At 36.4% G+C, this 13,151-nt stretch overlaps 1 protein-coding gene across 5 annotated transcripts in view; it reads left to right on the forward strand.

Moving 5' to 3' along the window:
• LOC102900281 (phosphatidylinositol-binding clathrin assembly protein-like) overlaps positions 1-13,151 on the forward strand; it is a 60,833-nt gene that overhangs the window by 28,191 nt on the left and 19,491 nt on the right. For 2 of the 5 annotated variants that reach the window (XM_023249189.2, XR_006592898.1), the window contains 4 exons: positions 3,682-3,761; positions 4,592-4,668; positions 9,050-9,133; positions 9,254-9,284. In XM_023249189.2, the coding sequence (XP_023104957.2) occupies positions 3,682-3,761; positions 4,592-4,668; positions 9,050-9,133; positions 9,254-9,284 (272 nt within the window). Of the gene's footprint in view, positions 1-3,681; positions 3,762-4,591; positions 4,669-9,049; positions 9,134-9,253; positions 9,365-9,690; positions 9,852-13,151 lie in introns of all 5 variants that reach the window. The other 3 variants (XR_002739861.2, XR_002739860.2, XR_002739862.2) reach the window with 3 other exon arrangements.

The raw sequence follows: 13,151 nt of genomic DNA on the forward strand, positions 1-13,151 counted from the left end.
CTCACACCATTCACAAAAATAAACTCAAAATGGATAAAGGACCTGAATGTGAGACAGGAAACCATCAAAACCCTAGAGGAGAAAGCAGGAAAAGACCTCTCTGACCTCAGCCGTAGCAATCTCTTACTCGACACATCCCCAAAGGCAAGGGAATTAAAAGCAAAAGTGAATTACTGGGACCTTATGAAGATAAAAAGCTTCTGCACAGCAAAGGAAACAACCAACAAAACTAAAAGGCAACCAACGGAATGGGAAAAGATATTTGCAAATGACATATCGGACAAAGGGCTAGTATCCAAAATCTATAAAAAGCTCACCAAACTCCACACCCAAAAAACAAATAACTCAGTGAAGAAATGGGCAGAAAACATGAATAGACACTTCTCTAAAGAAGACATCCGGATGGCCAACAGGCACATGAAAAGATGCTCAACGTCACTCCTCATCAGGGAAATACAAATCAAAACCACACTCAGATATCACCTCATGCCAGTCAGAGTGGCCAAAATGAACAAATCAGGAGACTATAGATGCTGGAGAAGATGTGGAGAAACGGGAACCCTCTTGCACTGTTGGTGGGAATGCAACTTGGTGCAGCCACTCTGGAAAACAGTGTGGAGGTTCCTCAAAAAATTAAAAATAGACCTACCCTATGACCCAGTAATAGCACTGCTAGGAATTTACCCAAGGGATACGGGAGTACTGATGCATAGGGGCCCTTGTACCCCAATGTTTATAGCAGCACTCTCAACAATAGCCAAATTATGGAAAGAGCCTAAATGTCCATCAACTGATGAATGGATAAAGAAATTGTGGTTTATATACACAATGGAATACTACATGGCAATGAGAAAGAATGAAATATGGCCCTTTGTAGCAACATGGATGGAACTGGAGAGTGTTATGCTAAGTGAAATAAGCCATACAGAGAAAGACAGATACCATATGGTTTCACTCTTATGTGGATCTTGAGAAACTTAACAGAAACCCATGGGGGAGGGGAAGGAAATAAAAAGAGGTTAGAGTGGAAGAGAGCCAACGCATAAGAGACTCTTAAAAACTGAGAACAAACTGAGGGTTGATGGGGGGTGGGGAGGAGGGGAGGGTGGGTAATGGGTATTGAGGAGGGCACCTTTTGGGATGAGTACTGGGTGGTGTATGGAAACCAATTTGACAAGAGACTTCATATATTGAAAAAAAATAAAATAAACATTAAAAAAATAAGAAGAAATAGAACAAACATTGGTATATAGTTAGGTAAATTGAGTAATTTCTTTTTTTTTCTTTATTTATTTAAATGTTAAAAATTACCCATTTCTGTGACCCTCACTCCAATGCCACCTCTGGGGACCACTAATTTGTTGTCTGCATGTATGAGCTTGTAGAATATATATATGTATTTTTTTCAAGGATTCTATTCTGTCCTATTCTTCCATGTGTCTGAACTTAATACTACACTGTTTTAATTATATCTTTGTAATATATTTTGGAATCAGGCAGCATGTAAATAAACAAAGAGCAGAAAAGACCTGTAAATACACAGAACAAACTGATTATGGCCAGAGGAGAGGGTGGTAGGAGTAGGGGCAAAATGGGTGAAGGAGAGTGGGAGATACAGGCTTCCAATTATGAAGTGAATAAGTGACAAGAATAAAATCTACAACACAGGAATATAGTCAGTTGTATTGTGCTAGCATTTCATGGTGGTAGATACTAGCTACAACTGTGAGCATAGCAGAACATGTGCACTTGTGAATCACTATGTTGTATGTCTGAAACTAATGTAACATCCTGTGTCAACTATACTCAAATTAAAAAAAAAAGAAATTAAAAAAAAAGTCCTCCAGTGGTCACCATTGTTGAATCCTTACCTACTCTCCAGGTTCATCTCCCCCACATTTCCCTTTGCTCTCTGCTCTAGCAACATGGTGCATGGTTATTCTCGGTCTGTGCTATGTGACCTTCCCAGGGTCTTTGCACATGTTCTACCTGCGATTCTCATTCTTCTCCTACTACCCTACTTATCTTCTGGAGATCCTTCAGATCTCAACTCACCTGTTGCTTTCTTCAGGAGGACTTGCTTCTCTGACCTCCTTGACGTGATCAGATTCCGCAACTTAAACGCTAGCTGAATATCATGTACCCTTCTTTCATAGTACTTTTCACAACTTTGATTTTACATTTATTCCTGTGATTCTTTGATAGTTCTCCTCCCCTAGATCTGTAGACTGGAGCTTCCCAGGTCATGAAGCCTGGGGCCAGATTCTTGGCTGTATCCCTAGGGTCTAATGTATTGTAGTAGTTTATCAGTAAACTTGCTTCAGAGTGAGTGATTGGATCAGGAGAGAAATGGTGGGTTATGTAAAACTCCTTTGGGAACAGATCTTATATAAGAAGCACACTTTTTCCATTTTTAATGGGGATTGGGAATGAAAAGATGTATCCACATTCATTTAGCAAATATTAATTAAGCACTTACTATGTGCCACACCCTCATATTCTATTGCAAGAGAGCAGACAATAAACATACATAGAAAGAAACCTAGGGGCGCCTGGGTGGCTCCGTCGGTTAAGCGTCTGACTTCGGCTCAGGTCAGGATCTCACGGTCTGTGAGTTTGAGCCCCGTGTTGGGCTCTGTGCTGACAGCTCAGAGCCTGGAGCCTGCTTTGGATTCTGTGTCTCCCTCTCTCTCTCTCTTTCTGCCCCTCACCCACTTGTGCTCTGTCTCTCTTGGTCTCAAAAATAAATAAAATGTAAAAAAGAGAAAGAAACTTATAGTTTCAGTGAAGGTAAGTGATGTGAAGAAAAGTAAAACATAGTGAGGGTAAAGAGACTATATTGGTAGCTACTATTTTATATCGGTGAGGAGGTGACATTTCAGCAGAGACCAAAAACCATGATTGAATGTGCTAATATGAGTGAGATTCTCCCTTTTTTTTCTTTCTCTCTCTGTTTCCTTCTCTCCCTTTCTCCCTCTTCTCCATTAGGCTTAATGTTTTACTTAAATTTATGTAGTGACTTGGTGACTCATGAAGGAACCAAAAATAATGAATGATTGCAAGTCTGATGTCTTCCCCAAAAGAGAGAGATGTTTTACCAGTCCTTTTGTCGTTTTAAAAAAAAATGTACATAAAAGCATAGTTTGAAAATCTTATTTGCCGCCAAGATGCTGCTTTTCATAATGAATTTACTTGTAGCAATTGAACATGGGTTTGAACTATGCAGGTCCACTTATATGTGGAGTTTTTTCAATAAATAGATTGGAAAATTTTTTGGAGATTTGCAGCAATTTGAAAAAACTCATGGATGAACTTCATCACCTAGAAATACTGAAAAAATTAAGGAAAGTTAGGTATTATTGTAAGAATAGAACATATAATATGTATAACACACAAAATCTACATTAACCAACTGTTTATATTGTTGGTGAGGCTTCCAATCAATAGTAGGCTATCAGTGGCTAACTTTTTGGAGAGTCAAACGTTATACATGGATTTTCAACTGCACAAGGGTCTGTGTACCTAACCCCCACATTGTTCAAAGGTCATCTGTATTTACCTTTAATACCTTTGCTATATAGGTGTCTTAGTTTTTGTTTAGAACCTTTTTATGATGTAGGAGAGTATGGATTTGCTAAGAACTATCAGAAAATAAGTCTTCCACAAAAACTTGATCTTCAGGCACCCTACAGTTTACTTGAAGCCCTAAAAGAGCATTTAGCTTCTTTGGAAGAGAAAAATGACAGTTTTCCTCCTTACAGGTAAGTTAATAAATGCCTTAATATAAATTAATTTTGTTTCCATGTAAATAATTTCCTTCCTTTTAACAACATGGAAGTGACTAAGTAAATCATGGGCTTTGAACCTGCTGGAACACTATGTAGCAGTTTTAAATGGAATAGAGGTTTTCAGTCTTTTATGGGATTCCATACTCTCTACAAGGCTGACATGCTTCCCAAGGGAACAGCTTTTATTATGTTGAGTGAGTCTCAAACTCAGAAGTTGGGACTGGAACAAACCCTCTTTTGCAGAATTTGTTTTCCTCCCTTAGAGGCTTCCCTAGTGAGAATAACTGTTGTAGACAATGATTTAATGCTTATCCACAAAACAGTGTGCATAGTAACATTCAAGACGTGTGTGTGTATACACACATATATGCACATACACACAGACCTGCACTCTTCTGTATATGTGTGTATATACACAAATTAAATAATACACATTTTGAGGTATAATGCTTCAAATGTTTGTTAGCTATTTCTGATTGGAAAAATTATGGTTGATTTCAATTTTTTCTTTTTTCTTTTTACTTTTCAGTATTTTTCAGAATTTCTATAAAGATCATGTATTATTCATTCATTCCACTTATTAGGTTATGTTGATTATAATTGACTTATATTATCACATTGTATTAGACAACAAGTCTGTTGACTATTCTCTTTATCACAGATGTATAATTAGTATATAGTTGGATGGATGGATTAATGGATGGATAGATGGTTAAATTAAGGAAATGTATGCTCAGCTGGGTGGGATATATGTGATTCTATTTATTTTCCAGTATGCCTCATTTTTCTTGTAATCTTTTAAGTCTTCAGCGCGCATTGATTCCCCCCATCCCAAATAATCCAGTTGTGAAAACTTCAACAAGCAGAGCTTGGTTCTCAGGTAACCTAACTCGATTATATGATTATGTCAGTAATCACTGAGAACAGGATTAGAGTCTTTAATTATTCTGCTGCTTAACCACCTACTATGTGTGCTGCCTCCTCCTGAAGCAGTCTCTGACCAAGTGGTTTCATTTGTAGGAATTTATTCAATGCATATATTCAGGATTGCGAAATGATATATGAACAGGGATATCCAATACAATAAGAGGCTTGTTTTTATGTATTGAAATAGAAATATTTCCAATACATATTGTTAAATAAAAAATGAGCAAGGTGTGACACAAAGTATAGTATACTCCCATCTTTGTTTTTAAAACAGAAAAAAGGATATATATGTTTGTAAATTTCTTAAAGAATACTTCTGGAAAGATATACAAGAAATGAATAAAATGCACTGCCTCCAAGAACTTGGTGGTTCATGGAAAGGATGGGTGGGAGAGTCCTCATTGTACACAATTTTGTAACTTGAATTTTGTACATGTAAACAATTACTAATTAAAAGATAAATTTAACAAAGAACACATACAGTGTGATACCTTGTTACGCTTAACATGGAAGTCCTTTGTAACCTCTTAAGGTTAGTTTGCCTCATACTTCGGTAGTTTGCTGAATTTTCAGGAATTTTGCAAGCTGGTTGATGTCACATTGGTAACTTGAAATTGGCCATGATAGAAGTATTTACACGACAGAAATGGACAAACACTACAAAACAGGCCTTTTGTTTTTCTTGGAGAGCTGGTTGTTACACATTTACTGGCACATGACAGTTCATAATCAGCCATATTCTGTTTTTTTAATGGGTGATTGTGTTTCGATGATGTTACTTAATCCTCTAGTCACAAATCCAGTAATAATGAGCTATATTATCATAGGGTTTATATGTGTTCGAATTAAAGTTCTTAATTTAACTTGAAGACTTAAACTGTATCCATTTTAAATGTTTTTGCTTTTCTTTTGTACATATATTCTTAATGGACAAACCTTCTGCACTTTGAATGGGTAAGTTTGACCAAAACTATGAGGAACATAGTAAGTCCTTTGAATGAAACCATATTATAGCAAAAGTAGCACATTTTTGTATAGTATACTCCAAAAGAGTATACATTTTTGTATAGTATACTCCAAAAGAATGACTACTTTGCTGAGTCCCTACGGGAGTCATGAGCACTTATGACAGATGTTACAAGACAGTTAAATATAGTATTTGACAAGCTGTGGATTCAGTCTAATGTGAATGTGAATTCCAAGTCAAGGGTAGGGAGAATGGGGAACTACTACTATGCTATTACAAAGGCCTATGGGTTGCCTGACCCTCATTGCTTGAACCGATTCTACTGACAACCCTATGAGCAGCTGAAACCACTTTTTCTCTCAAATCAATGGTTTAAAGGTACCTGCCATGAAACCAGAGTGCTTGGGTTCAAATTTCACTCTAGCATTCATAGACTGTGTGACTTAGGGCAGACTACTTAACCTCTCTGTACCTCAGCTTCCTGATCCTCATAAGGTTGCTCTCAGGATAAATGAATCAGTACCTGTAGAATGCTTAGAACAGGGCTTGACCCATGTGTTACTTAGAAGTGCATTTCAAAATTTCATGTATATGGGGAATGGGGATCTTTTTTATTCAGTTTTTCATTTTAATTTCAGTATAGTTAACATGCAGTGTTATATTAGTTCCAAGTGTACAATATAGTGATTCTACGCTTCCATACAACACCCGGTGCCCATCACAAGTGCCCTCCTTAATCCCCATCACCTATTTTACCCATTCGTCCTTCCCACCTCCCCTCTGGTGACCATCAATCAGTCTGTTCTCTAGAGTTAAGAGTCTATTTCTTGGTTTGTCTCTCCTTGTCCTTTGTTTGTTCTGTTTCTCAAATTCCACATATGATGAAATCATAAGGTATTTGTCTTTTTCTGACTGACTTATTTCACTTAGCATAATACTCACTACCTCCATCTGTGTCATTGCAAATGGCAAGACTTTATTCTATTTTTATGGTCAAATAACATTCCATTGTATAGATAAACCACACCTTCCTTATCCATTCATCTATCACTGGACACTTGGGCTGCTTCCATAGCTTGGCTATTGTAGATAGTGCTTCTGTAAGCATACGGGTACATGTATCCCTTTGCATTAGTGTTTTTGTATTCTTTGTGAAAATATCCAGTGGTGTGATTACTGGATCATAGGGTAGTACTATTTTTAATGTTTTCAGGAACATTGGTACTGTTTTCCAGAGTGACTGCACCAGTTTGCAATCCCATGAGCAGTGCAAGAGAGTTCCCCTTTCTCCACATCCTCACCAACACCTGTTGTTTCCTGAGTTGTTAATTTTAGCCATTCTGACAGGTGTGAGGTGGTGTCTCATAGTGGTTTTGATTTGTATTTCCCTGATGATGAGTGGTGTTTAGCATCTTTCCATGTATCTTTTGGACATATGGGGATCTTCTAATGATCTTTTTTTGCTACTAAATTGTAGCCTGGTTGCATTATGTCAGAGAATCTTCGCTGTAATTTCAGTCCTTTGGAATTTGTTGATACTTCCTTCATGGCCCAGCATGTAATCATTTTTCTTTTTGGTAGAAGTTTTATGTGCACTGGAAAACTGCATCCTTTTGTTGGTAGATACAGTATTCTGTGTATGTCTGTTAGGCTGAAGTTGTTAATTGTGTTTTTTTCAGATCCTCTGTATCTTCATTGATTATTTTGTCCACTTGTTCATACAGTTCCTAAGAATCATGTGTGAACATTTCCCTTATTTCCTCATAAACCACATTAAGCACTATTTTTAGCTCGTACACCACTAAATGAGTCTTATTAAAGTCATCAGTCACCTCCACATTGCAAGATCTGATGGTGATTACTCAGGCTTCATCTTGTTGGGTCCCCTCAGTTCATCACTCCCACCTCTTTGATACACTTTCTTAAGTTTACCTATTGGTTTTCTTCTTATGTAACTCTTGGCTCCTTTTTAGACTTTTTTTTTACTGATTTATCCTCATTTCTCTTCTTTACATATACTTACTCATTCCTAGATGACCTCATCCAGGCTCAAGGCCTTAAACACTGTTTACGTGATAAGGACCCCCAAATTAGTATCTCTAGCTACAGCCATTTCTCTTGGACTTCAGAATTGGTATCCAAGTGTCTAGTCGGTGATTTCACTTGAATTGTCTAGTAGGGTTCTAAAACTCAATATGTCTAAAACTAAGCTTCTGATACTCTACCGCAAACCTGTTGGTTTTACCTTCAAAATATGTCTAAATGTTGACCACTTCTCACTATCTCCAGTGCTACCACCCTAGTTAACGTTACCATCATCTCTGACCTGGACCACTACAAGGGCTTTCAGACCACCTCCCTGCTTCTTCCCTTGCCCTGCAGTCCTTCTTTACATAACAGGGTGATCTCATTAAAATACCAATCAGATAGGGGTGCCTGGGTGGCTCAGTCGGTTAGGGATCCAACTCTTGATTTTGGCGCAGGTCATGATCTCATGGTTCATGGGATTGAGCCCCTCGTTGGGCTCTGTGCTGACAGTGCAGAACTGGCTTTGGATTCTCTCTCTCCCTCTCTCTCTGCTCCTTCCCTACTCACCCTCTCTCTCTCAAAATAAATAAATTAAATAAATAAATAAATAAATAAATAAACAAACAAACATTACAAAAAACCAGATCATATCTCTCCTCTGTTCAAATCTCTCCAGTGGCTTCCCCATCTCAGGGAAGTTGGCCTAAGATGGTGGCCTCAGAGTAAAATGCAAAGTCCTTACAATTCTTTACAAGGACCTCAGTTGCCTTTCTGACCCCTTTGATTACTCTAACTTCAGACACATTTGCCTCATTATTATTCCTGAGGGCCTTTGTTCATGCTGTTCTTTCTGCTGGATGCACATGGTTTACTTTCATATACTTTAGGTCTTTACTTAAAAGTCCCCTTCTCAGTGAACTTTTCCTATCTAAAATTTAAATACCCCTCCCCTACCGACATATCATACCTTTCTCTCTGATATTTTTCCCTTAGCACTTACCACAAGCTAACATATGCTTCATTTACCTTGGTTATTTTGTCTCCAATGGAATATATGCTGCATGAAGGCAGGGAGTTTTTTCTTATTTCTTCACTGTATCTTCAGCACTGAGTATGGTATCTAAGAAGTGCTCAATTAAAATGTATTTAATGAGTAATTTAACATGACTTTATAGTCATTAACCTAATAATTTTATGTGCTATTATTTTGTAATGGGAGGTACATATATATCATTACTGTGTTGATATAAATTTGCTTTAGGTTTTCATCTAATTCTGTTTCTTATTTTCAGATTATTTTCCCTATATGATATATTATAACAAACATTATATTCACAAGTCTGCAAACGTGTTGGAGCCAAACGGCAAGGTGGAAAAACCATTGCAAACAATCTGGATGGCTTGCCTGCTAGCCTTGCAGGAAGTAAGCATCTATTTTTAAATTAATATTATATATATATATATGTATATATATTCATATTTAAATTTATTTTAAGAAAAAGTATACAAAAATAATGTGAAATTTGTTTGTTTTATGAAACAGATCTTAACTTCGGAGAAAGTCCAGTCAACAAGTAAGATTTTAGTATTTAAAAAGTACAGCCAATAACATACATGTTAGAGGAAGAGACTCATGAGAATAACAACCAAAAAAGTAATTATTTTAGATTCGATATAGAAATCATTTGTTAAAAAACTCTATAATATGAGAATTTTTTCCTTCAATAATTAATATAGAGAATTTGTTATATACTATCCCAATTTTCGTAGGCGATGTTCTTGGTGAAAGTGTACCATATTATATATTACACAGTTCTCCTCCTACCCCTCTGACAATCCCTTCAATGGTTTATCTGGAGGATCTGTTTTTCTAAGCATGTCTTAAACATTGGCATTCCTCGTGGTTTTGTACTCTTGGTTCTTTCCTTTATTATATAGACTCAAGTGACTAATACTTATTTTTTATTTTATTAAACAAAGGCTGTAAAACCACCAGTTGGAACTTCTCGGCATCTTAAGATAATCAGTGTTACTTCAGTGAGTGAATCCCTACATTTTCAGCCAAAAAAACTTCCAAAAGCAGGCAAATGAAAACCAAAGGAAGGCAGAAGTGATAATATTAACAACAAATACTGTGGGATGTAAGTTTAAAAACACTACACAGATTAGGAGGGATACCATTACAATGATAAAAGACACTATGGAGGCACTATTTTGTGTATACACAAAGTTAAATACATGAAACAATTATTAGAAATACATGGAGAATTTAAGAAAAATACAATTATAAGCAGTGATTTCAAACCACCTCTTTCATTATTGGATAGATCTAGTAAGCAAAACGTGAGTAAGGACATAGAGGAATTTGAATAATGCATAATAAATAATAAACCTGAGTGCGCGCACGCACGCACACACACACACACACACGGAATGTTCATTTTCTTCAAAGCAATCACACCTTGGCAAAAAACTACAGAATTTTACAGGCTATATTCTGTCATAATCTAATGAAATCATAACTCATTAATAAAAAGTTGACCATGGATCTTAACTATTTATAAGTTTAAAAACATAGTCCAAATGTCCACTGACTGATGAATGGATAAAGAAGGTGTGGTACATATATCCAATGGAGTACTACTTGGCGATCAAAAAGAATGAAATCTTGCCATCTGCAACAGCATGGAAGGAATTAGAGTGTATTATACTAAATGAAATAACTCAGAGAAAGACAAGTATCATAACTTCACTCATGTGGAATTTAAGAAACACAATGGATGAACATAGGGGAAGGGAAGGAAAAAGAAGATAAAAACAGGCAGGGAGGCAAACCATAAGAGACTCTGAAGTATAGAAAACAAACTGAGGGTTGCTGGAGGGGAGGTGGGTGGAGGGTTGGGCTAAAGGGGTGATGGGCACTCAGGAGGGCAGTTGTTGGGATGAGCAGTTGGTGTCATAGGTAAGTGATGAATCACTGGGCTCTACTCCTGAAGCCAATACTATGCTGTGTGTTAACTAACTTTAATTTAAATAAATAAACAAATAAACTTTGCCAAAGAGGAAAGCCAAAGGAAAGTTATCAAACTGTTGGAAGCTAAACTCAGAGGAAAATTTCATCATTGCCAAAAAAGAGAAATTAATAAACATTTAGTTTTTGTCTTAAGAAAATCTATATAAAATTATAAAAAATATATTAGATAAAATTTATAAAGATAAAAGCTCAAATTAGTAAAATTGCAAACAAAAATAAATGCAAAAATTTTTCTTTTTAAAGTCTAATAAAATAAGCTCCCATGACTAAACAGAAAAGGAAATGTAAAAGTGTAACAACATGAAATTGAGAGGGCTGACATGACCACAGATGTAGGCGAGATTAAAATAAGTAAAAGCGAATATTTTATGCAGCGCTGTGGCAACAGCATATTTGAAATTTGGAGTAAATTGATTTCCAAGCAAAATATAAACAAATTCATCCAAGAAGCGGAAACATGCATGGAGCAAACACCACATAAATTTTTAAAAAAGGAATTACAGATCTGCAGATGCATCATGGGTTCCTGGTTGGATTCACAAATAAAATCTAGGAATATATTGAAAAATTACGCTACCTACATAGACTCCTCCTTTTTTTCTTGGAGTGTGCTGTCTGAAACACCGACTGTGGGATGGTGGTGGTAGAGGCAATGTAATGAAAAGTGGATGCATCTGAGACGTGTTTCGAAGGTAGAGTTGACAGAATAAGAGGATTAGGGATGCTGCTTAAGTTTTTGGTTTGAGCTGCTGCATGGATAGTAAAGTCATGTATTGGGATGGGAGAGATTGAAGGAGAAACAGTTGGAGTAGGCAAGTTGAATCAAGCGTTCTCTTTTGACATGTTATGTTTCAAATATGTATGAGACATCTAAGAGGTAGACATAGAAGTCTGGATATTAGAGCTAGAGCTAAAAACTGTGGTAGTTATTTTTTTTAAGATTTTTAAAAAGTATTTTTAAGTAATCTCTACACCCAGTGGGAGGCTCGAACTGACAACTCTGAGATCAAGAGGCACATGCTCTTCCCACCGAGCCAGCCAGGCGCCCCTAAACACTGTGGTGGTTAAAGTCATAAGGCTTGATTTCTTCATCTTGGTAGAGAGTAAAGAGGATAATGGTAGGTCCAGAAGTGAACTTTGAAACATCATAATATTATAGGGATTTAACTGAAAGGTTAAAGTGTCAAGAATTGAGGAAAATGAAGCACAAACAATGGATCAGAAATAAGTGTAACATTGGACCTTAAAATAATAACACTGGAAGCTAGAAGAAAATACTTCACCCTGTTAAAAATTTTAGTGAAATTTATTTCTAGTCTAGAAGTCTGTACTCAGACAAGCTCCCAACCAAATGCAACAGTTAAATAGACATTTTTAAAACTCAAAAAATGCAAAAAAAAAAAAAAGGACTTACCATGCACCTTTGCTCAGGAATCTCCTACAAGGTGTGCTCCAAGAAAACAGAAAACTAAGAAAGAGGAACACATGGGATTCAGGGAAACAGAGTCCTACTGAAGTGAGAGGTGGAAGGAATTCCCAATATAGCAACAATGGAAATCCCAGGGTGATATTTGTACAATTGGCCTAGAGAGCAGGTTAGATTGGAACAGAAGGATATAGAGCCCCAAGAGAGATGTCTTCAGGAGAAAAAATCTTTCAACTTAAGATAGTTATTATTTCCACTAGATCATAAGCTCTATGAAGGCAGATGTTTTCATCTGTTTTATGTATCCTAAGCACTGAGAATACTGTCTGGCACCTAGTAGATATTTAATGGATATTTGTTGAATGAATGCAATGAATCCACACTTCACATATGAGCAAATTGAGATACAGAAATTCTGTAACTTGCCCAACCTTACACAGTTAGAAAGTGGCTGAAGTGGGATTTGAACCCAGGCAGTCTTGCTCTAGCGTCAGGGCTATTAACCTCTGTAGTGTTTTTATATTTACATATATAAGGTGTACACACACACACACACACACATCTCTCTCTCTCTCTCTCTCTCTCTCTGGTTATATATATATATATATATATATATATATATATATATATATACTAGGTTTCAAAGATGTAGATGTGGAAAGGGGAAGTAGGGTATGGTGTGAATGACAAATCTTCCAAAGGAAATCAATAGTGTCTAACTTCTAAATTAAACTTATCAATTAAGATATAGTAGTATAGACATTCTTTTTTAGAATTATGGATTTAAATACCATGAAGAAAAGAGTGGCTACCTTTGGGAAGGGGAAGTGGTGACTGATGTTTCTGGTTTTAGATCTTTTTGTATTATTTGACTTTTTAAACTCCGTATCACTTAGATAAAAATTAAACTTATATAAGTCAAATGACAAATATGGAATAAACAGGAGCTTTTAGGACAAGAACATAAGCATTTGTTTCCTT

This window comes from Felis catus, chromosome X, assembly GCF_018350175.1.
Source record: "Felis catus isolate Fca126 chromosome X, F.catus_Fca126_mat1.0, whole genome shotgun sequence".
NCBI lineage: Eukaryota > Metazoa > Chordata > Mammalia > Carnivora > Felidae > Felis > Felis catus.